At 39.7% G+C, this 25,306-nt stretch overlaps 1 protein-coding gene across 25 annotated transcripts in view; it reads left to right on the top strand.

Moving 5' to 3' along the window:
- CDK19 (cyclin dependent kinase 19) overlaps positions 1-25,306 on the top strand; it is a 212,297-nt gene that overhangs the window by 154,548 nt on the left and 32,443 nt on the right. Inside the window, exons 1-2 of one of the 25 annotated variants that reach the window (XM_063725255.1) lie at positions 11,695-19,477; positions 20,112-20,685. The exons of 22 other annotated variants lie outside the window; for them this stretch is intronic. In XM_063725255.1, the coding sequence (XP_063581325.1) occupies positions 20,422-20,685 (264 nt within the window). In that variant the 5' untranslated portion in view covers positions 11,695-19,477; positions 20,112-20,421. Of the gene's footprint in view, positions 1-11,694; positions 19,478-19,981; positions 20,686-25,306 lie in introns of those variants that run through there. 2 more of the 25 variants (XM_054558029.2, XM_054558034.2) reach the window with 2 other exon arrangements.

Here is a 25,306-nt window from a genome sequence, read left to right as displayed (position 1 = left end):
TGCCCAGCCTCTCCTTATAATTTTTAACTGTAAGATTCTTTGAGGCTTCCATATGTCCACTTTACTATTAGCTATGAATCAGCATGTTTTAAAATGATTATTGGGCTGGGTGTGGTGGCTTATGCCTGTAGTGCCAGCACTTTGGAAGGCCGAGGTTGGTGGATCACTTGAGCTCAGGACTTCAAGACCGGCCTGGGCAACATGGCAAAACCCCATCTCTAACAAAAAATACAAAAATTAGCTGGGGGTGGTGCGCTCCTGTGGTCCTCGCTATTTGGAAAGCTGAGGTGGGAGGATGGCTTGAGCCTGGGAGGTGGAGGTTGCAGTGAGCTGAGATCACTGCAAACTCTGCCTGGGCAACTGAGCCAGACCCTATCTCAAAACAAACAAAAAGATTATTGGGTACATGATGATGTTCTAGATCATGAGAAGAACTCCTTCATAAATGGGCTTTTAGATTTTAATCTGCTGTGCACTTAATGAAACTTATGCAGGTTATATTTTTGAGGTTATGTTCATGTTTGAATCATTGATCAGAATCTTTTATTGAAGATTAATTTATCTGAGCTCCTCTCTCTTTTTCATGAAATTCTATATTTTGTTCTAAACAGCATAGCTTAACATATTTTATTCATGATATTGTCACCTGAATGTCCACTGATACCAAAATTTAGTATGCCCAGGACTCAGTTTCCTCCCATTCGGATTTGCTGCTGCTTTAGTGTCCTCTCTTTTGGTTATGGCACCACCCTCTTCCTAGCCTAGAAATTTATTTCACCTCTGCAGACCCTTCTTTGCACCCCACATTCAGAACTTGTCAAGTTCTTTCAGTGTTGTCTCTAAAATATGACTCGCGCTCATCTATTTTCATCTCTAGTCCTCATTCCTAGTTCAGGCTTTTATTACCTCTTTCTTGCATTGTGATACTAGTCTCTATACTTGTCTGTTGTCAACAGTCTGTTTCCTTTCCAATCCAGTTTGGACCTTCTGACTAATTACTCAGCTCCTGCTCAAGAACTTTGAAACAGTTCCTCATTGCTTACAGACTAAAACTCTGCTTCCTTATTTGGCTCTCAGAGTTTTACCAATTATAGCTTTAACTGCCTTTAAAATTTTTCTCTATCCCTGTCATCTTTCATGTATACTTTACTACTGAACTGTTGAGTGTTCCGTGTCTCCTCCTGGGATTTCCTGCCTTAATGGCCTTTATTTCCCTTATCTTAAAACCCCTTATCCCTGTCTCAACATATTCAAATACTATCTGTCTTTCAGGGCCCAACACAAATGTTAATTAAAACTTACCCTCATATCCATGTCTACTTGGAACCAATCTCTTCTTGTTGTTGGTTCCTGTTGTACTGCATCTTTACTTCTGTTACGGCATTTATCTATTAGTATTATAGCAGTTTTAGAGATCTCTTAGAACATCTCGTAGCCTGTGAACTTCTTGAGAGAGCAAGGTCCATGTCTGACTCTTTTTGTACACTACTGCCCCTGTACACAATAGGTGTTGAGGAAGTATTTCCTCAGTGAATGAGTATCAGGGAGAATAGTACTGACATTTTGGGGATCAGGCATTTGTATACACTATCCTCAGTGAACATTTTTTTGTTTTCTTGTATGTGTAAAGCACAGAGGGACGGGAACAACACAAATATGACCATGTCAAAGACCTTCTTCTCAAGGAGCCTTGAAGAAATATGACATACACACAAACAATTATACTATAAGATAGATGAGAGAGAATGTGATTGTAGCTACATGAGAAGTACAGACTGAATCTATGCAAGGCCAGAAGAGCTTCTGAGTGGGGGATAGGGGTAAGTTTGAAAGAGCAGGTTGCATTTGAGCTGGACTTTGAAGGATGACTAGAATTTAAATAGAGTCTTGGGTGATGAGGGTAACCTAAGGGAGTTTTAGATGAAAAATTTCTGAGGTAAAGAAGCACTTGGATTATCTCAGAAAGGATGTGCAGTTCTGGTTGGCTCAAATATGGATAAGCTGAATTGCAGTAGTGTGAGGTTGTGCTCAGAAGATATGGGTCGGAGCCTGCTAGAGTTAGAGAGTTTTTGGGGTATTTTTGTTTGTTTAAGTACTGACAGTTTGTGAGCAACAGAATGATTTTTTACCCCACTAGAAAAGCCACCACTGATTATTATTACCTCATCAGTGGCATGAACACAATGTTGAAAATGCATTCTGAATATGGTTCTTACATAGTATAGCACTGGTTTATATTTTAGCCACACATTTACTGAATGCCTCCAACTCCTCAAGTGAGTAACTCTAATAAGATTTGAAATTTTGAACTGACTGGGCATGGTGGCTCATGCTTGTAATTTCAGCACGTTCAAAGGCCAAGGCAGGAGGATCACTTGAGCCCAGGAGTTGAAGAGTAGCCTGAGCAACATAGTGAGACCCCATCTCTACAAAAAATAAAAAGTTAACTGGGTGTGGTGGTGCATGCCTGTAGTTTCAGCTACTGAGGAGGCTGAAGTGGGAGGACTGCTTTAGCCCAGGAGGTCAAAGCTGCAGTGAGCCGTGATTGTACCACTGCGCTCCACTCCAGCCTTGGGCAACAAATCGAGACCCTGTCTGAAGAAAAAGAAAAAGAAACTTTGAACCAACAGGAATCTCGTCTGTGATAGCCTCTTCAATTCTTGATTCACTAATCTTGAGTCCTGATATCTGTGCCATATTGTCATGGTTTTGCCAAAGTACTTTCAGGAGTAGATTTAAACTGTATGCTTGCTTTATAAATACATTCTGTAGTAGATACAGAAATATAAAGTATATGAAATATGAATATGGTCGTAAAAAGAGGATGATGGAGACATTTGAAAAATTATGTTTTGTGAGCTTAAGAGTTGCTGTTGTAGTCAATGACTAGTTTTGTTTTTCTTAATGCTTCATTTTCTATTGCTGTAAGAAATTTGGCTTTACACTATTTGATAGTCACAACTGAGTGCTCACCATCTCTAAATTTCATTTGATGTGAGAAACCTGGAAAATCCATATAATTAAATGTGTTAGAGTAAATATAAATTTACAGTATAATATAAAAAATTTAAAGTAAATGAAAGCCAGTGTTTTGGACATCACACACAGAGGCATTACATCATCATAAAGGTTGGTGTTTTTCATTATGATTGATTTTATATCTGAATCAATATTTTAATTATGTCATTCGAATCCTAGAATTTAATACAGAAATAGAGAATGTAAATAAAGTCACCAAAAATAACTTAAAATGAGGAATTGCTTTAAAAGGAAAGGAGAAAGAGAGCTAAATATGTTCATCTTGGCTGAGAGACAGTGAAGTAGAGGCATAAGTCTATAAATATTTGGAACTTGTAAACACCAAGGGAGAAAAGATATATTTTAATTTTATAGCAGGATATAGCTAAGAGTAAGAAAATGAAATATAGGATGACTTATTTTTATGGGATTACTATTTGGTAGATTGGAAGAATGCCAAGATATAGTTTATCTCTTTTTCAAAATTATGAGCTTCTTGAGAGCAAGGTTCATATCTCAATAATTTTTGTAGTCCCAGCATTGGCATATTGTTTGTGCTCATAAGTTATTTGAATTGAATTTCAGCAAGGCATCTGGCAATTTCACATTATTCTTTAGCAATGATAGAGAAATGCCAGCTAAATGATAATATTATTAAGTGGATTTATGACTCCTTCATTTCAGAATCTTGCTACTAGATCAGTGATATAAATTGAACTATCAGTTAGACTATTTCTTTTTCATTATCATATCCCAGAACCTAGTACACAATAAGCACGAAGTCTTTATTGAATGAAGGATTTGAATGAATGCTTTAGGGCCCCAAACTTAGGTCTGTCTTTTAAAAAATATGTGTGGAGGCCAGGTGCGGTGGCTCATGAATGTAATCCCAGCACTTCAGGAGGCCGAGGCGGGCGGATCACCTGAGGTCAGGAGTTTGAGACCAGCCTGGCCAATATGGTGAAACCCCGTCTCTACTAAAAATACAAAAATTAGCTGGGTGTGGTGGCACATGCCTGTAATTTCAGCTACTTGGGAGGCTGAGACAGGAGAATCGCTCGAACCCAGGAGGCAGAGATTGCAGTGAGCTGAGATCATGCCACTGCACTCCAGCCTAGGCAACAGAGCGAGAGACTCAGTCCCCCCCAAAAAAATAAATAAATAAAAATAAATCAAAAAATATGTGTGGAGTTTCCATCCCAAAGCTCTTTTCACATTAGTGGGTGAATTTACAGTCTTTTGAAGTCTGTGGGCACAAATAAGTATATGATCTGCAAACATGGTACAGTATATCAAAATTTTGTGAGATCCAGTTGAGAGAGAAAATAATTTTGTATCCAGGAATCTTTTGGCTTTTATTGTTAATTAACAGCTATTAAAATGTCTAGTAGCTGTTACTTCTGTCACAGAACTAAAAACTTATTCTATTAGAGGTCTATCAGAATGAAGTAACAAAAAACCTTGCCAATACTTTGAGTCAGATATGATTTCTTCATTTGATTAAAGGAAATGATGCAAACTGGGTAGAGTGGCACATACCTGTAGTCCCAGCTACTCCAAAGGCTGAGGTGGGAAGATTGCTTGAGGCCAGTGGTACAAGGCTGTAGTGTGCTGTTTGTATCTGTGAATAGCCACTATACTCCTGTCTGGCAACATAATGAGACCCCATCTCTAAATAAATAAATAAAATAAAATAAAAAAGAAATGTTGTAATAGATATTCTAGTTGCAGAGGAAAGTACAGATATTTCCCAATTTTTCATAGAGTTACATCTCAATAGAACCATCATAAGTTGAAAATACTATAAGGCAAAAGTATGTTTTTAACTTCTAGTATCTTCAACATACAGTGGGCTTATCCAGAAGTAACCTCTTTGTAAGTTAAGGAGCTTACTGAATGTGTATTGCTTTTGCACCATCCTAAAGTTGAAAGATCAATACATTGATCCATTGTAAGTTGGGAACCATCTATATATTATATGACTTTGGATATTTTTTCATACTAATTGGCAACAAATTGTAGTTTTGGTTTGTTGATTTTGCTTTCTTGTGACACCTGTGTATTCAGGCAGAATACTTATTGGATTTTCAACAGCATTCTAGGTTATGATATGTTGGCGATGTATATTTTAATTCTGTGTCAATTATCTGTCGTGGTGTAACAGATTAACCCCAAACTTAGTGGCTTAAACAACATTTATTATTTCACAGCTTTTGTGGGTCAGGAATCCATGTGTGGCTTACCTGGGTCCTTTGTTTCAAGATCTTTTAAGAGGAGGTAGTGATCTCAAAGCTTGACTGGAAAGAATCCCTTTCCTAGCTCGCTCATTTGGTTGTTGGCAGGATTCATTTCCTCCTGAGCTGATGGGTGGAAACCTTCATCTATCAGTTCATGAGGTGAAGTTCCTTGCCACATGAGCTTCTTCATAGAGCATCTCACAAGATGGCAGTTTTGCTCACCAGAGTGAGCGAGCAAGAAGGCAAGAGAGAGAGTATTAATAAGATGAAAGTCAGTCTTCTGTAATCTAGTAATGGAAGTGAAATTGCATTACTTTTGTTGTATTCTCTTCACTAGAAGCAAGTTATTAGGTATAGTCCACACTCAAGGAGAGGAGTTTACACAATAGTGTGTATACCAGGAGGTGGGAAAGATTGGAAACTATGTCTGAAGCTACCTATTGATAGGGACAGGAGGCAGGGAAATTCTGGGCAGAAGAGGGTGGGTCCCTGGTGAAGTTCCTACCCTCAAGCCTAAAGGCCTGATACTGTGGCCCAGAGTGAGAACTTACATCCCTGTTTTCCCACTTGAATGTTGCCTTTTCCAAAACCACCCATGACTTGCCCTGCTCCCCATCCTGTGCCCATAAAAACCTCAGGCTCAGCCGGCAGAGAGGAGGAGAAGCAGCTGGAGGTCGGAGACTGGTTGCATATTAGAGATAAGCAGCTGACTTCAGAAGGACAGCTTGATGGTGTAGCTTTGGAGAAGAGTCCAGTTGGAGATGGCTGGACTTTGGGGGAAGATTAGCTTCCTGCTCCATCCCCTTTTCAGCTCCCCTTCCTGCTGAGAGCCACTTTTATTGGCAACCAAATCCCCTACATTTACCATCTTCAGTTTGCCCAGGTGACCTCATTCCTGCTGGATGCTGGACAAGAACTCGGGTGCCATGAGTGCAGTTGCAAAAGGCTGTCACAGCAACCCTCCAGTGAGCTGTTAACACTTAAGCTGTCTACAGATGGCAAAGCTAAAAGGGCACTGTACCATCCTTCTGTGGCTTAAGGGGTCATGGGCACACCCCTTAGACACTGCCATGGGCCCCGCACAGAGTTTTGCTCCTGCTGGCACTCAAAAACACTTTCCCTAGCTCCTGTACCCACTCGCCTGCATGCTCCCCCTCCTGAGAGCAGGTCGAGTGAGTGGAGTTCGCCCCTGCTGGCACCTGTGCACTCCAGTTCCAGCCTGCGAAGGGGTCAGGGAAATATCCTGTTTCACTATCAGAGTTGAGGAAGCTTTTAAATGATATTTGGGGCTAGCTGTGATGGCACATGCCTGCAGTCCCAGCTACTCAAGAGGATAAGGTGGGAAGATACCTTGAGCCCAAGAGTTCCAGTCCAGTTTGCGTAACATAGACCCTGTCTCTGAAAAACAAAACAGAGCAAAAATTAAATGATACCTGGATCCTGTTATTGTCATTTTTTATTTAGTGAGAATTGCAATGTAGAAAATGCAAAAAGTCCCCACCTTTCATATATAATTTTTTCATGTGTAAAAGTTACATGGATGATATGATCTAGTGGCAGTTCTGGTTGGAAAGAGCTAAAAAATAGTTATAATGTACTAGTTATCTCTTCCCTTTCAGAAACATTGTTCAGTGATTTTCAGAATTCAAAATATGTGTCCTAATTTTCCCCTCCTCTCCTCTCCCCTCCTCTTCTTCCCCTCCTCTTCTTCCCCTCCCTGCTGTCGAATCACAGGTTTAATCCACTTAAGTTCAGAGGATGTATTCAATTGAGGTCCAGAATTTATTACTTTGAACATACCTAGACATTTCTATCTTTTTATGCAGTCTGAGGCCTGTGCTTATCACTAGTATTAGTACTTTCTTATTTCTATATTCTATTCTTTTGTGTAAAGCAGAGGCAAAAATGCGAAGAACATTTTAAATAATGGCAAAACATTGTTTTCCAAGGCTGGTATTTCTGCTGAATTGTAATAGCTAGCCAAGAGGCATTGAAAGAACACTATGCAGAAACATGAAAAAGCCCTTTAGCTGAAGAGAGTGAAGATATCTCTGTATGAAAGTCTAATACTATGTATGCAAAAGTCAAAGACCACCCTCTGTTTTCACTCAGCTGTAAGAAAAATGCTGTACTGTTCATCTTTCTGAACATTTGATTAAAATAAGTGCTCAGAAATCTCTGCATGCAGCATAGCTTCTCTTCATAAATTGTCTGACAAGGAGATACAGCAGGTCTTTAATTTTGTCTCTGCTAAATAGGGCCTGATAAGGCAAAACCCTTAAAATCTTACTGTAACCATTATGCCAGCATTTTGCAGGCATTTAATATCGTTCTCTAGAGTTTTAGCCTTACTTAGTCCTTAAGATATAGAAACTTTGAGAACCTACACTTTAAAAAATTATTTCTAAGATTTTGATCCTTAAGCCTTAGTTTACTCATTTGTAAAATGGGGAATACTGAGAAGTAATTCATATGGTTGTTGACCCTCAGTTCCACCAAAGTTCCTGAATGTAGCTCCAGAGTTCCTGAATATCTCATTTCCTTTCTACATTCTTTCTTGATCCTGCCAGTAATCCAAAGATGCCCTTTCTTTAACCTCTTTTTCCCCCCAGAATGCCTATCGTCTCATACTCTTCCTAGCCCCTTCAGCTTTACAAAGCAGAGATCTAGTGTAGATATGTGAAATATGCCTCCTGGTGTTAAAACAAAAAAAGTAGGCTGTGTTTTATCCTGTTTATATTTAAATATTACAAATATTTTTGCCAAGTCTTCATATTTAAAATATGGAAGTTTTTAAAAAGCTTGATTAAATGAGATCACAATTAGCAACTGCTTCAAATGTACTTTTCATTCTTCTTCTTGAATGATATATTACTAAGAGAGGCTTTGGAGGTAGCAATTCCATGCTAGTCAAATGACTTAATTATTTGTTATTTTTATTTGATTTATCAGTTAACATTCTACTTAAAGAGGATTATGACAAGAAGTAGTATTTCAATATGACTTAATCATTCTGATTTCTTTTAAAATGCATAGTTAGCAATCAAAAAGCAAAGTATGGCCTGGATATCTTCTGACCTGCTATTTTAGGTGATTTTGGACAATTGCAAATCTTGTCATGCTGAAGAATCATACCAGTGTTCCTGCCAGTGACCTCTGGTTCCTAACAAGTTCCTTAAAGCTGAGTCCTTGATAGTCTATGGCTTAGCCATTCATGTCTGCAGTCTGGAGGCCTTTGATGGTAGTGATGCCATCCATGCTCCTGTCTTGCTGCCTCTACACAGGCCTTGTGAAGATCAGACACAATGTTTCTTACAGTGCTCTGGATATGGTGACACACACCTTACATATGTAAGAAGGTAATATTGATGTGTTTTCTAGACATGGGCTATGATTTTTCTTTTTGGCATGACAGTTTTTTTAATCATCTGAGTTCATAGCCCTGTAGTTGGAGCTTTCAACAGAGTCCTGCACATCTATCTGTCAGTTTGAATTAATGCTCCACCAGTTATTCCATAGTGAGAGGGTACACACCAAGAATCCCACTTCCAAGAGGGCCAGCTTGCAAGGAGCCATGGTTTGACTCACAGTGACATAGAAAGTCTCTTAAGGTTTAACTCAGGGACAGGGCTCATTTGATAATCACTGACTTAAGCATAAAGTTTTAGTGGCCTGTGCTGACAAACACATGTATTAAGAAGACTATTTACCAAACTAACTTCAAGGTCACTAAGAGGGTCTAATTAAGATACATCCCACATTGATAACAATGGCAGGAACTAGTTGAGAACCAAAGGCTACAGACAGAGCCCCAGTACTTTGAGGCCTTTGGCTATTACTGAAGAATCAATTTAGGCATGCTATTTTATTAAATTTTATTGAGGTGGAATTTATATACAGTAAGGTACACCCATTTTAATTACAAATTCATGAGTTTTGATAAATGTATACCTGGGTAATTAACACCACAGGTATTCTATTAGACTAGCAACATAGATACCTTATAAGAATAAGGGAATCTTGCATGCAAGGACTGATGATTCATTTTACCAAGAGATACATATGATAGTTATTTTGTGGGATCATATTCTCAACTAAGCACACATCGGGTAGAAGTCTTCCATAGGGAAGGCCATAATCAGTTAAGTACTATTCATTTTCCCAGAGTGCTGTGGCTCTCAAAACTCTGGCTTGGAGTGCATCTCTGAGAGAACTGGGTTTTCATCTGGACCTGCTACTCTCCGCACAGAGTGAACTTGGTCAAGTTGTAGGTCTTTCTCTTCTCTGGGCCTCTCTTTCTTCATCAGTAAAACAAGAGGGCTCAGTCTGAGAATTTCTATCTCTGACGTTCTTAATTTCTCATGATAATAAGACCAAATTATTTGATTTGGATGTGGGTATTCCAAACATAAATAGAAAGCTACTCTCTACCCGTGTTGCTTCTCTAAGGATGAATTGTGCTTGTTAATGAACAGGAATAAATCTGAATACCTTTGTAGCATTATTCCTGCCATGGATGTTAATGTGGAATATATCTTGATTATACTCACATAATGACCTTTAAGTCAATTAGGTAAATAGCCTTCTACATACATGTATTTGTTTTGCATTGAACTTTTTACAATGGTTGCTTTTTATTGGCTCTTGTTAGAGAAAAGAAAACCTTATCTCTGTTGTTAAGGCCAGTAACTACTCCTGAAAGACAAAGAAACACATTGTTAACTGTTGGCAGTGCTGGGTTGGCAAGCATTGTTTACTGTGAATACTGAAGTTTGATCAACATAGGTGTTATATTACAGATACTGTTAAACCAGTTTAAGCTAAAATGAAATTAATCATAGCGTTTAATATTGCAGGTTTCTCCTCATTTACAGATAGCCTACATATAGTTGTAAATACATAATTTCAAACTGGAATGGCATTTTCATTAGACATAACATTTTAAACAGTAGTTAGAGTCTCTGAATAGAAAGACCTATTTAGCCTACAGTATACCTAAAGTTATGACACTAATGTAATTATGGAACCTAATTGTCATTTTTAGCTATTTATTTATAACTGGATTTCTGTGGGGGGAAGTACTGGTTTACAGATAAAATACAGAATATTTGCATTACAAACATATTTGGCTTCTTAATATGTACCAGATAGTATGCTGGGTACTGGGAATACAGAGTTAATAAATACAATCCCTTCCCCCAATGAGTGCATGGTGGGGAAGAGCCAACAAACATAATCATAAAGCAACAAGATTTACAAAAGAAATTATGAGGTACATTCAAGGATCAGCTAAGCATAAGGTACTAAGTACCTTGGACAATTCATACTGAGCTGAATAGGAAAGGATTCATAGAAATTGGTAAGATGAAGAGAGGCGGGTGGGGGGAGCATTCCAGGCAGAGGAGTATGAATAAGGGCATAGAGAAGAAAGTACAAGCACTTTATATTACTGGGACAAGGCAAGAAGTAGTAAAAGAAGAGGCAGGAGAAAGAGGACCAGATTATGGTGGATCTTAGTTGTGCTGTTTAGAAGTGTGGATTTTTCCTGTGTCCAGTTTCCTGAGCTGGTCAGGTTTTTGTTAAAGAAAGAACACTCAGACAGGGCTATGGAGAGTTGGTTTGAGGACATAGGGATAGTAGCCTTATCAGGTGGTTGAAGTCAGCTGGTGGAGAAATAAGGAAGGCCTGAACTATGACAGAGGTGATCCGAATTGAGAGGAGGGGAGAAAGTTGACAAAAGTGTAGGATGTAAGTAGTCAGATCTGAGGATTGGTTAGATTTGAGGGAGAAAGGAGAGCGTCAATGCAAGTTCAGACTTCTGCTTTTGTTGACTTTGTGACTGAGAAAGGATTAACCAAAAAAAGAGGAGTTTTGACAGGGAAAAGTAAAAATTTAGTTTGGACAAGTTGAGTTTGAGGTGACTGTGGTGATGGCCACAGTCAACATATCTCTGAGATATATGGAAAGTTAGAGACCTAGAGGTATAGATTTGGGGGCCATTAGCATATAGAGGATTTTTATTTTTATTTATTTATTTTTTTTGAGATGGAGTCTTGCTCTGTTGCCCAGGCTAGAGTGCAGTGACGCGATCTCGGCTCACCACAACCTCTGCCTCCTGGGTTCAAGCAATTCTCTTGCCTCAGCCTCCCAAGTAGCTAGGACTACAGGTGCGTGCCACCATGCCCGACTGATTTTTGTATTTTTAGTAGAGACAGGGTTTCACTATGTTGGCCAAGCTGGTCTCGAACTCCTGACCTCGTGATCCAGCCACCTCAGCCTCCCAAAGTGCTGGGATTACAGGCATGAGCTACCGTGCCCGGCCTATCGAGGATTTTTGAAACCCCAGAGTAAAGTAAAATAATAACTTTTAAAAACCCTTATTCAGAAGTGAGCTTGGCATGTTTTGGGGTATTTACTCTAGTTTCCTTCAACTTCTTTTCTTTTCTTTTTTTTTTTTTTTTTTTTTGAGACAGAGTTTTGTTCTTATTGCCCAGGCTGGAATGCAATGGCATGATCTTGCTCACCATAACCTCCACCTCCCGGGTTCAAGTGATTCTCCTGCCTTAGCCTCCGGAGTAGCTGGGATTATAGGCATGCACTACCATGCACAGCTAATTTTTTTGTATGTTTAATAGAGGTGGGTTTTCTCCATGTTGGTCAGGCTGGTCTCGAACTCCTGACCTCAGGTGATCTGCCTGCCTTGGCCTCCCAAAGTTCTGGGATTACAGGCATGAGCCACTGCACGCAGCCATCTTCTTTTCAGATTGGGAACTTGCCTCTCAGAGGACACTCATACCTTACCCCATAGCTGGATGGATTATGAGTACAAACCACTGGCAATTTAGCTCATTCACTTATTTGTTTACTCATTCAACAAATATGTATTAAACACAGTATGTACCTAATTCTCAGCAGACATATAAAGTTGTGACAGAATGACTCTCCCTGCCCTCTAGGAAGTTGCAACCACAATGATCAGATTCTCCATATTTTAAATCATCTACTATCTAATCAATGAAGTTGTTTTAAGGGGTAAGCAGTTATGATAGACTAATGCTATTAGCAAATAACTGTTTGCTTAAGAAAAAAAGAAGAAAAAGGCATAGATTTTATTCTTAGGTAGTTCTTTGCCCTATTTGTTACAGTGCAGAATCTTATTTGTTCAGGGTAAACAATGAAGAACAGTATAAAGAAAGGAGCATGAACTGAGGGTTTTTTCCTGGGAATGTACATTGGTATCAAATGTGAGGAAAGTTGTGTCACCACTAACAATATTTAAATAAAAGTATAGTTGTAGCCATTAATATCAAGCCTGCACTGTTCATTGTTTCAGAAACTACTACGATTGATATTCTGATTGTCTCTGTTCCTGTTATTCAGGATTGTAGACAATTGTGTTTGTCTTTTTCTCTCTTTATTGGTACTGATAAGAGTCATATTATGAGTTTCATATTTTTGTCCCAGATGTCTTGGGGTGGGAGAAAGCAAATGTAGTAGAAAGATTGTGTATCTTTAGGCTGTGCTACTCATAATGTGCCAATTAACTGAAATATATTTAACCCTATGAAAAAATTGATTCTATAGAAGGAAAAAGCAAATCTGGAGTACATGTAAAGTATCATGAATATAAATTCAAGCATTAAGTAAATTCTGCTAAAATGCAGATATTTCAGGAGTAGCTTCTGAGTAATCATATTACTTATCACATTATTTCCCTGACTTTTGCCTTTAAAATACAATTTAACTAAAATGAACCCTGGGCATTGGTTTATCTATCTGATTTTATTGCTGATAACTTAAATGCGAGGCCTCCAACTCTTGCCATTTCTACTGTTTCTATGGTAACCAAAGTGTGCAAACCCAGCAGTATCACTTTCTTTCACAGCTGGCATTTTGTGTTCACAGTAAGAAGAGGAGTTTTAGTAAAGCATAGTCTGTGTTAATTGGGATGTAACTAGGTCAGAACAATTTTGGTATCCTTTCTTCATCCTTTTAGGTTTTTTATGTGGGTGAAGGCGTGTATGCATGAACTGTAGTTTTCTTTCTTTTTTTTTTTTAAAAAAAGCATATATTTTCACTAAAATTAATCACCATTAAAGTTAGTCTTTTGAAAATTAAGCATAACATCTGCAAACACAACTTAGTATAGAATCTTGAGGATTGGCTGGAGTTGCCCTGAGACTTGACCCATAGCCTTGTATACCCTTGAATATTTCCATTAAGAAAGATGAAATGATGGATGTGAAATGCTTTGAAAAATTAAACACGCTTTGATGGTGATTATATTGTTCATTTTGTTATCATTCATATTTTGAAACATCAAGTATCTTGAGACCTTAACATTTATTTACTTGTTCTAAAGGGATCAGGCAATCCCAGTAAAGAAATGCATATTTAAAAATGACTTCCCTCTGCAATTCCAGGTCTTAACTTGACTACAGGAGCCCTTCTCTGTGATTACTGCCCAAGCTTAGATTCTGTTCTCAAACTGTGCAAAAGAGCTCATAAGCTACGACTCCCCTAAATGATGTCACTGCCTCTGCCCTCATCTCAGACTTTACATGGGGAGTCCACACTTAGAGCTTCCATAGGCTTCAAGTATGTTAAATCAAAGATATTCTCTACTAACTTCAATACTAGAAAAGAGATATTCCTCTTTTCTCTCTGTGTCTTCATTCCATTGTGTTGCTCATATTCTCTGTTTCGACATAGTGCGACTGTAAGAACTTCTATCAAGAGATAGCTGAGTGATCTAAAACCACCTTCCTGTACTACTTGCATTCAGCAGCTTATAATCTATGTTCATTTCTTACATGAAGCAATTTTTGCTCTCAGATCTCATACTTCTCAGTGTTTTTATCTTACTATCTTTATTTTTAAAGGGTTTAAGCTCAAACTTAAGGAATGAAAAATAATTTAAAAAATAAAATAGCTTATTTGATAATTTTACAATTAAAAAAATTGTTATGTCCCCTAGAGATCCCATTCTCACTAAGGCTTTCAAAAGTGTATTCTAAAATGTGCCTTTACCTTTTCCTTATTTATTTGGATCTCATTTACTGTGTCTAGCTTCTGTAAATGCACAGAAATTATTTTTTTGGAATCACCTATGACCCAATTGTCCGTTCCAAAAGCCTTCTCAGCTTTCATTATGTTGCACCTGATGGCTACTTTTTAGGTTCTCTTAGCTTCGAGAACCCTGTGCTATCTAGGTTTTCTTACCTTTGTTTTCTTTTTTAGCTTAATTATTTATTTATTTTTTACTTGCTTGGTTTTCTTACCTTTGATGTTCCTTCACAGGATCTTTCTCTTTTTTTCTTTGTTTTTGTTTTTGTTGTTGTTGTTTGTTTGTTTGTTTGTTTTTTGAGACAGGATCTCGCTCTGTTGCCCAGGCTGGAGTGCAATGGCGTGATCTCAGCTCACTGCAACCTCCACGTCCTGGGTTCAAGTGATTCTCCCTTCACAGAGAATCACTTTCATTGACTCTTGTTCCTCCAACCTCCCTTTATTTTCCTTTGCTTGCTTGATTTATTTATTTATTATTTCTTTCTTAGACTGAAGAAGCTAAGAAATGCTAAATAAACTAAAACTGTAGTTAAAAATCTTTCTGAGAAAACATCAACCCCAGATGATCTTAGAGGCAGGTTCTCAAAATTTTCAACTGATTGTTTTGATATTATTCAAACATTGCCAAATAATAGAGAAAGAGGGAATGCTCCAAACATATTCTAGAAAGCCAGTATAATCTTGATAGCAAAACCAGACAAAGCATGAAAAATAAAAATTTCAGGTCAACCTCACCTATGAGTATAGTTGTAAAAATATTAAACAAAATACTAGTAAACCAAATCCAGGAATACGAATGTATTTTTTTAAGAGATGGGGTTTTCGCCATGTTGCCCAGGCTGGTTTCAAACTCCTGAGCGCAAGTGATCTGCCCTTCTTGGCCTCCCAAAGTACTGGGATTACAGAGTGTGCCATCATGCCTGGCCTATTTTTTATTATATGTTTTAAAATGCCATTTCTCTAATTATAAGCAATACCAAAATAGACAAAATCAAACATTATAGAAATACTTAGTGTACTAGAAGTGATAGTCTCTTCAAATCCTCTGCCATCAGAAATTGGGCAGGAGGAAGATAGATAGACAGACAGATACATAGATAGGTGTTAGACGGATAGGTAGATAGTAGATCTATTTCAACTATTTAAAAATTGTGGATAAGACAGAAGGTAATATAACAAGTGATGATAATTCTAGTCATGTAAAACCCGAAGTCTCTCCAAGTTATGTGATTCTGCATAATTGACAACCCCCTTCCCAATCCTTTGCCTGACCTCTTGATTTCTGGTCCTTACTCTCCTGTTCTTACATTGACCTCTTTGCTCTTTCTCTCATTAGCCAGTCTGCTAGCTCACCCAAGTTTTTCCTAACTGCTCTAAACACCATGACCTTGCCCTTGCCCTTGCCCTCCTGCAAACCTTGTAGCAGTAGCAGTCCTCCCCAGCTGCCAAAGCACAGGCCAGAAGGTGCTCAAGAACCTGCCCAATTCTGGTACTAAAATGAAATGGATGAAAACAGAACCATTTGAAACAGCAAGCAAGCCCTTCCTTGGGTTTCCTCTCTTTATAATTACCATCGCTGTAGCACTCTATTTTTCCTGACCCATCCTATTCTCCTTAGTCTTGTCTCCAGGTATCCCCCCTTTTGCTTTGGGCCTTCCAGCTTGCTCCTCTGTCTGCCAGGACTGCCCTTCCCTTAGACACCCAGATGACTCAGGTGTTATCCCAAATGTTATCTTCTCAAAGAGGTTTTCTCTGAAGAATCTAAAATAATGCTTAAATAATGCTGACAATTATACCCTCCCAACCCACTCCCAATAATGCCTGTCCCCATGCCTTGCTTTATTTTTTGTCTTTGTTATTATATGATACATATACAAGAATATTTGGAATATTTATGGATGTTACAAAGCATAAAAATACAGTGAACTGTTGAGAACCTGTCACTTTACCCAGTAAGTGGAAGATTACCAGTAGCATGCATAAGAGAACCTGTCACTTTACCCAGTAAGTGGAAGATTACCAGTAGCATGCTTATGTTTATGTTTCCCCCATTCTGTCCTCCTGACTCCTCCCAAGAGGTAACATATATCCTGGATTTTGAATCTATTACTTTCTTCTACTTAAAGATAGATTTATCACATTTTTATAAATGTCTAAACAGTATATTCCTTAGCTTTGTCTGATTTTAAGCTTTATGAAATGGCATCCTGTTCTATATAGTCTTAAATCTTGCTTTTTTTTCACCCAACATAATGCTTCTAAGATTTGAACATGGTTTTACATTTATTTGTAATTCAGTGATTTTTTTATTGCTGTTTTAAAATTCATTGTGTGACTCTACCACAATTTTTTTAAAAAATTGTAATCTGGCATTTTTAAAAATGGAATTACTGATTCAAAGGCTATATACAGTTGTTCCTTTTGCAAGGTCATGCCAAATTGTTTTCCAAAGAAGTTGTACCAATAACTATTCTGCCACCATCTATGTACTGGAATTCTGACTGACCTACTTCCTATTCAGTAGTTATAAATTTTGAACCCATCTAGTAGGTATAAAATGGTATGTTATTGTGATCTTAATTTATATTTCCCTCATTATTGATGAGGTTGAACTTTTTTTATATGTGTATTGGTTAAACCTGTCTGTACTTTAGTTAAATGCCTGTTCAGACATTTTGCCCATTTTTCTATTTTGTTGTTTTTCATATTGACTTGTAAGAGTTCTCTATTTTGGATACTAAATCTTTGTTGCTTATATGTGTTGCATATATTTCTGCCAGTTTGTGCTTTGTCATTTATTTTCTTTATCTTTTGATAATTGGAAGTTATTTTAATACAGCCAAATTTATCAGTCTTTTCTTTTATTATTAGGGTTTTTTTTGTATCTTGTTTAAGAAATTCTTCCCTAACTTAGGATCAAAAAGATGTTCTATATTTTTTTCCAAAAGTTTTAAAGTTTTGCTTTTTCACATTTATTTTTTTAATCTGCCTAAAATTGATGTGTTTATGGTATGAGGTGAAGATTCATTTAATTGATTTTTTCCACATTTAGATAACTTGTTGTACCAACACCATTTATTGAACAGATCCTCCTTTCTCTACTGATCTCAGGTTTCCTTTCTCTCGGTATCATGATTCCATTGAGGGTCTCTGCTCTATCCCACTGATCAATTTGTTCCATAGGAACAAAATCCCTGATGGGATTTTGATGGAAATTACTGTAAATGGAATTTACAGATAAGTATGGGGAGAATTGATTTTTTTTTACTCTATCAAATCTTATCTATATATATATATGGGTTAATTTATTTAAGACTTTCAAAATGTCATTTAAGATAAGGTTTCGGCCAGGCACAGTGGCCCATGCCTGTAATCCCAGCACTTTGGGAGGCCAAGCAGATCACAAGGTCAGGAGTTCGAGACCAGCCTGACCAACATGGTGAAACCCCGTCTCTACTAAAAATACAAAAAATTAGCCAGGCATGGCGGCGGGCACCTGTAGTCCCAGCTACTCAGGAGGCTGAAGCAGGAGAATGGCGTGAACCCGGGAGGCGGAGCTTGTAGTGAGCCGAGATCGCGCCACTGCACTCTAGCCTGGGCGACAGAGCAAGACTCCGTCTCAAAACAAAACAAAAAAACAAAAATTAGCCAGGTGTGGTAGCACACGCCTGTAATCCCAGCTACTCAGGAGGCTGAGGCAGGAGAATCGCTTGAACCTGGAAGGCAGAGATGGTAGTCATCCCAGATCGTGCCACTGCACTCCAGCCTGGGCGACAGAGCGAGACTCCTTCTCAAAAAAAAAAAAAAAAAAAAAGATAAGATTTCATGGTGTTCTGCATACCAATCTTGTACATTCTTTGATATATTTATTCGTAGGCATTGTATGGTTTTTCTTGCTATAGAAGTGTTACCTTTGAAAAATTATATTTCCTAGCTCTTTTTTTCCTGGTATATAGAAATACAATTGACTCTTTCATATTATTCAGTTAGCCAGACATCTTGCTAAGCTCTGTTACTATTGCCAACAATTTGTCTGTAAATACTTTGGTTTTCTATGTAGATAATTATAGCATCTGCAAATAACAATACTTTTGTTTCTGCCCTTCAATCTATATACCTTTAATTATTGTTTTATAGTACCAGGTTTATATTACAATGTTGATTTTAGAAGTGGTGATAGTAGGCATCCTTGTATTATTTCTGATTTTAAAGGAAATATTTCTAATGTTTCCTTCTTAGTTTTTAGTGTGTGCCTGTTGTCAGGTTAAGGTAGATTTTTTTCTAGCTTAACTTGCTGAAAATTTTTATCATAAATGGGTGTTAAATTCTATCAGCTGTTTTTTTTCCCCAGCATCTATCAAGATGATTTTATAATTTTCTTCTTTAGTCTGTGCATATGGCGATAAACTTCCATAGATTTTCTCATATTAAGCCATCTGGATGGATTTGGTTTACTAATATTTTGTTTAATATTTTTACAACTATATTCATGAGTAAGGTTGGCCTGAAGTTTTTCTTTTTCATTCTTTGGTTTTGCTACCAACATTATGTTGACCTTATATGTTTGGAGCATTTAATCTTTTTCTGTTATTTGGCAGTATTTGAATCATATTGAAACAATCCGTTGAAAATTTTGAGAACTCGCCTCTAAGATCATCTGTGGTTGGTGTTTTCTCAGAAAGATTTTTAACTACAGTTTTAGTTTATTTAGCATTTCTTAGTTTCTTCAGTTTTTCTAATTCATTGTGAATCAATTTGTAGGTTACATTTTTTACTTTACATTTTCAAATTAATAGATATGAAGTTATTCATGGGATTTTTAAATTTTTCTATCGTCTACTGGATCTAATGTAGTTTATTTGCACTTTCTCTCTTCTTGCTCCAGTCGTCCCAAAGGCTTCATAATTCTCTCTGGTTCATGGATTTCTACCCTTTATCTACCCTCTTCACAACTCCTTTGTAGTTCTAAAACACCAGAGGAAGGAGGGGCTTGGGTTTCGCTGGTTCTGCTTAAAAACATCATGGCTTTCTGTTCCATTGTTGGGGGATTTTGGTGAAGTCCCTGGTCTCTTGCTGCATAGACGAGGCTGGGGTGCAAGGAGAGAGACACCGTCGCATGCTTCGAGGTTACTGGCCGGCCGTACCCGAGCTGGACGGTGCGCTACCTCGTACCGCCACCAGGAGGCGGTTGTTCCCTCTGGCTTTTCCTTTGGGGGTGTTAGAGGGGAGTGCAGGGGTCGGGAGGCAAGAGGATGTAGACAGCGCAGAAATAGTGTGGGGTCGTGGTGGGTGAAGCAAGATCGCGAAGGCCTGGGGCCATAGGCGGAGACCCTCCTCTGTCTCTGTGGGGAGTCCTTGCGGCCACGAGGATTTCAGGATCCTGGGTTCCCTCCACAAAAGACTGGAGGTGGTCGGTCACGCGGCCCGAGGCAACAGTTACAGTGGTGGGAGATTTTCCTTCTCTCACCGCCGGGGAGCCCCTTCCTCCCGCTTGGGAGGACCAGGAAACACTGTTGCCTTCCAAGGTTTGCCCGCCACCCCACGATGAGTCAGACGCCAGAACTCAACCGTGCGCAGTGGAACAGGGGAGGCAGCCGAGGTGGGTTAACCGCATCGATAGGGACGGCTCTGAGCCCCTCTCCCTAAGCCCCCAAATGAACGAGATTCCAGAAATTCCCAGAGGGACATATAGCAAAGCCAAAGGGAAAAGGGAGTAGTAAAACTAACTTTGTCTTTTCCGAATCCCCCCTCCCCGCCCCCTCCGCCGTTGGCCCGGTTGACCCCCTGCAGGTGGCCATACTCAGCACGACTTAAGCACCTGTTGCAGGTGGAGGCGCACGTCGGTTTCCCAGGGCACCACGCTGGCACAGAACGAGCTGGGCTCCGCCTTCTGGGCCTCAGGGATGAGGCGGTGCATGGGGTAGCTGCGGCGTGGGAAGGCCACGTCGCCGCCCGCCAGCAGCCCCATGGGGCAGAAGTCGTTGGCGCCGTCGCCCACATGGAAGAGGCACTCGAAGTGCACGCCGTCGTGGGCCCGTTCGCGCAGGTAGTCGCTTAGCACCTTGTGGTTGCACATGTTGGCGGGGCAGCGCACGCAACTATGTGTGTGGAACGGCCACAGAGCCATCAGCACCTGCGCGTCGGACCCCGACGAGTTGCTGAGGATGCGGAGGAACAGGCTGTGGTGGCCGGTGGCGCGCTGCGTGCTCTCCATGCCAAAGGTGTTAGCATCAGAGATGAGCATCACCTCGAAGTAGGTGCCTTGCTTAGCCACAAACTGCAGCAGGTCGCCCATGCCTGGCAACAAAGGCATAGCTTCGTAGATGGCACGCAGGTCCCGCGACCGCACACCCTGCTTGCTCAGGTACTTGAAGACGCGCTGCATGTACTCGTTGTAGAAGCCCTCGCGGTCGGTGGCTCGCAGGCTCTCCTGCAGCTGCTGGCCCGGCACAGTTCGCACGATTGAGTCGCCGCTGTTTTCGTCCACGATAGTCTCGTCGAAATCGAAGGTCAGGAGGAAGCGCGGCGCGCCGTGCGCGGCCATCCCGCAGTCCCTAGATAGGCACCAGAGGCCAGAAACTGGAAAACAGCCACTCATTGTCCATGCGTCACCGTGGACACCGCCTGTAGGGACTCTGTTGGCCTCCAGCCGTCGTCAAGAGTTCGGAAATTGGAGGGGACAAAGTGTCTTATCCACCCCTGGATTTCTGGGCTCCGGCTCATGAGTCCCTCTAGTCCCGAGGGACCGAGGATGATGTGCATCTGAACGGTCCTCTGCACTTGCCCCCACATCCTACCCTTTATCTTTCTACTTCTACTTTCTTTTGGTTTATTCTGTTGAACTTTTCTCTCTTTCTCTATTTTTTAAACTTCTTGAGCACATAACTCATTATTCTCAGCCTTTCTCTCTTACTCTCTTACTAACATAAATATTTAAGGCTATACATTTTCCTTATACGTATTGTATTAGATGCCTTCCACAAAGTTTTGGTAGGTAGTATTTTCATTATTTCAATTCGGAGTATTTTAAATTTTTATGGTTTCTCCTTTTACTCTGAGTAATTTAGAAATATTTAAAAATTTTCAAATATATAGAGTTTTAATTGTATTGTGGTTAGAGAACATAGTCTGTTTGATAAAAAATTTCTTGAAATTTCTTGAGACCTGCTAGTATATGATCAGTATTTGTAAATGTTCCATGTGTGCTTGAGAAAAATGTGTACTCTCTAATTACTGGATAGAAAGTTGTGTATATACTCTCTAGACCATCCTAGTTAATTGTATCCTTTGGATAGTCTATATTTTACTAATCTTTTGTCTGTTTGACATGAATAATTGAGGAAAGTATGTTATCATTGGCCTTTTTACTCCCTGAAGTTATATTAATTTTGCTTCACATATATATTTTTTTAAGTACATAACAGATTTAGGATTATTGCCTCTTCCTGGTGAATTGAACTTTGTATCATTATATAGTGATCATTTCTAGCCCTAATTTTTTTTGAAATTTTTAAATTTTTACAGGCACATAGTAGATTTCTACCCTTTATCTTCCCCCCTTGCCTCCCCTCCCCCTGGCCCCCTTCACCTCCTCTGTAGTTCTAAAACACCAGAGGAGGGAGGGGCTTGGATTTTGCTGGTTCTGCTTAAAAACATCATGGCTTTCTGTTCCATGGTTGGGGGCAAGAAGTGTGCCGAGGTTCCAGCCCACGAGGGACTGGGTGTACAGTAGATGTGTATATTTATGGGTTACATGAGATATTTTGATAAAGGCATGCAGTGTGTAATAATCACAAGAGGGTAAATGGGGTATCCATCACCTCAAGCATTTATCCTTTTTGTTACAAACAATCCAATTATACTCTTTTAGTTATTTTTAAAAGTACAATTAAATTAGTATTGACTGTAGTCACCCTGTTGTGCTATCAAATACTACTTCTTATTTATTCTTTCTATTTTTTGTGCCCATTACAGCCCCACTTCCTCCTCTCTCCTGCCCCTACTACCCTTCCCAGCCTCTGGTAACTGTATTTCTACTCTCTATCTCCATAAAGTCAATTTTTTTTAATTTTTTTTTTTTTTTTGAGATGAAGTCTCGCTCTGTCACCCAGGCTGGAGTGCAGTGGCCTCATCTCGGCTCACTGCAACCTCCGCCTCCGGGGTTAAAGCAGTTCTCCTGCCTCAGCCTCCCGAGTAGCTGGGACTACAGGCACTGGCCATCATGCCCGGCTAATTTTTGTATTTTCAGTAGAGACAGGGTTTCATCGTGTTGGCCAGGCTGGTCTCAAACTCCTGTCCTTGTGATCCGCCTGCCTTGGCCTCCCAAAGTGCTGGGATTACAGGTATGAGCCACTGCGCCTGGCCAATTGTTTTAATTTTAAAAAGTTTAATTTTTAATAATTTTTAATTAATTTAATTTTTAAATAATTTAATTAAAATTTTAAATTTTAATAGTGAGATGGGGTCTCACTATGTTGCCCAGGCTGGTCTTGAAATCCTGGGTTCAGGTGATCCTCCTGCCTCAGCTTTGCAAAGTGCTGGGATCACTGTCCTGTCTTGGCTTTGCCTATAGAATAAATTCCAATTTGTTTAATGTGGTATTTTATTCCCAAGATAGTTTTCCAGTTGCATTTCTACACCAAACATTCACTGCTTTTGTCACATCAAAATATGTATAAACTCTCAACATGCCATGTCTGTGTTTTTATGTGACTGTGTCCTTACCTGTAGGGTTCCATGAGCCTGAAAACTTTTTTTTTGTTGTTGTTTATGCTTATCAAAATCTTAGTTATCCTTAGCTATAACCCCAAAATCTTAGTATCCGTTTTTTATTTATTGAGCCACTTCACCCAGCCAATTGTTTTAATTTTTAGCTCCCACAAATAAGTGAGAACATACAAAGTTTGTCTTTCTATGCCTGGTTTATTTAATTTAATGTTATGATCTCCAGTTCTATCCTAATAATGTTTTTGTCTTAAAAGCTATTTTGTCTGATGTTACCATAGTTGACTCAGCTTTCCTTTGGCAGTTTGCCTAATACATCTTTTAACATCCTTTTACTTTCAGCTTTTATGGTTCTTACCTTTAGGTGCACCTCTTTTAAATAGCATGGATTTTGTTTTTAATCCACTATGGAAATACCTCTGTCTTTTAGCTGGAAAATGTATTGTTTTACTCGTCAGGCCTAAGTTGGTGTTTCCTCCAGAAGGGGTTTACTTTGGCTTCTACTGGTAGCATCTAGGTTTCCTTTAGCGCCCTTGAAGGTCTTAGTGATTGTGGGGTAGCAGGCTCAGCTTCCTTACCTTGCTGGTGGCCCAAGGCTTAGTGTCCTTGCTGAAGTGCATTATTGGCAGCTGCTCTCAGGACTACCTTGCCTTTCCCTAACTCTCCAGCCACAAGGATGCCTTATTTGGAGTGAGGGTAAAGTTTGTTATCTCTTGTGCAATCTGGGATGCTTCAAGGAATATTTCCTTTCTTTTTCCTTTTTCTCTCCTTTCCTTCTCCTCTGCTGTCTCTCTCCCTCTTCCCCCTTTCCTTCTCCCTTCTTCTCTTCTACCCTCCTTTCCCCTTCCTGACTCCTCCCCTTCTCCCAGCCTGGCCTTGAACTCCTGGGCTCAGGCAATCCTCCCACCTCAGCCTCTGGAGTAGCTGGGATTACAGGTGTGGACCACCATGCCTGGTTTGTTTCTTTTATAGCATATAGCTGTTCTGTTAAGGGGAGGGTCCCTCAGAGCACCTAGTCAGCCATAACAGCAGATTTGACAATCTTTTGTATTCTCTTTTTGTTTTCTTTTCCATGGTACTTATCAGTATATGATATGTTGTATACTTATTTATTTATTGCCTTTCTCTTCTCACTAGACTGTAAGCTCCACAAGGGCAAGGATTTTTCCTGTTTTTGTTTTCTGCTGCTTCTGTAGCATCGAAATCACTGCCTGTTACTTAGTTTGTGATCAAACAATATTTGTTGAATGAATGAGGGTTGAGAAGATGGTGTGAAAAGGCAATGCCACGTCTTGAACTCTTTTTTTTTTTTTTTTTTTTTTTGAGACAGAGTCTCACTCTGTTGCCTAGGCTGGAGTGCAGTGGCGCAATCTTGGCTCACTGCAACCTCCGCTTTCCAGGTTCAAGCGATTCTCCTGCCTCAGCCTCCTAAGTAGCTGAGATTACAGGTGCACACCACCACGCCCAGCTAAGTTTTGTATTTTTAGTAGAGACGGGGTTTCACCATGTTGGTCAGGCTGGTCTCGAACTCCTGACCTCGTGATCCGCCCGCCTCGGCCTCCCAAAGTGTTGGGATTACAGGTGTGAGCCACCATGTCCGGCCAAGTCTTGAACTCTTACCTTGAAATGCTTTTGTATGTTCCTCTATGACCATTTTCACAAGTTAGGGTGCCCTTACTTTTCCCTAGACCATTTTACCCCACTTCTAGCTGGTCTCTCTGTCTCTATTTTGTGGTCCGTCCATCCTTTCCAATCCATTCTTCATATGGCTGCCAGACTTTCTTCCTAAATATAGATATGATTATCTCACTGTCCTGTCTTGGCTTGCCTATAAAATAAATTCCAATTTTTTTTTTTTTTTTTTTTTTTGAGACAGAGTTTTGCTCTTGTTGCCCAGGCTGGAGTGCAATGGTGTGATCTTGACTCACTGCAACCTCTGCCTCCTGGGTTCAAGCAGTTCTCCTGCCTTAGCCTCCCAAGTAGCTGGAATTACAGGTGTGCACCACCATGCCTGGCTAAATTCTTTTGTATTTTTAGTAGAGATGGGGTTTCACCATGTTGTTCAGGCTGGTCTCAAACTCCTGATCTCAAGTGACCCACCCACCTCGGCCTCCCAAAGTGCTGGGAGGCTGACAGGCGTCAGCCACCACGCCCAGCCTCCAATTTCCTTAATCTGGTATTTTATTCCCAATGTTGTTTTCCAGTTGCATTTCTACACCAAACATTCACTGCTCTTGTGACATCAAAATATGTCTAGGCTC

The sequence above is a fragment of the Pongo abelii genome, chromosome 5 (genome assembly GCF_028885655.2).
Source record: "Pongo abelii isolate AG06213 chromosome 5, NHGRI_mPonAbe1-v2.0_pri, whole genome shotgun sequence".
Taxonomy (NCBI): domain Eukaryota; kingdom Metazoa; phylum Chordata; class Mammalia; order Primates; family Hominidae; genus Pongo; species Pongo abelii.
The sequence above is the reverse complement of the archived record's forward strand: the minus strand, read 5'-3'. Positions and strand labels throughout refer to the sequence as shown.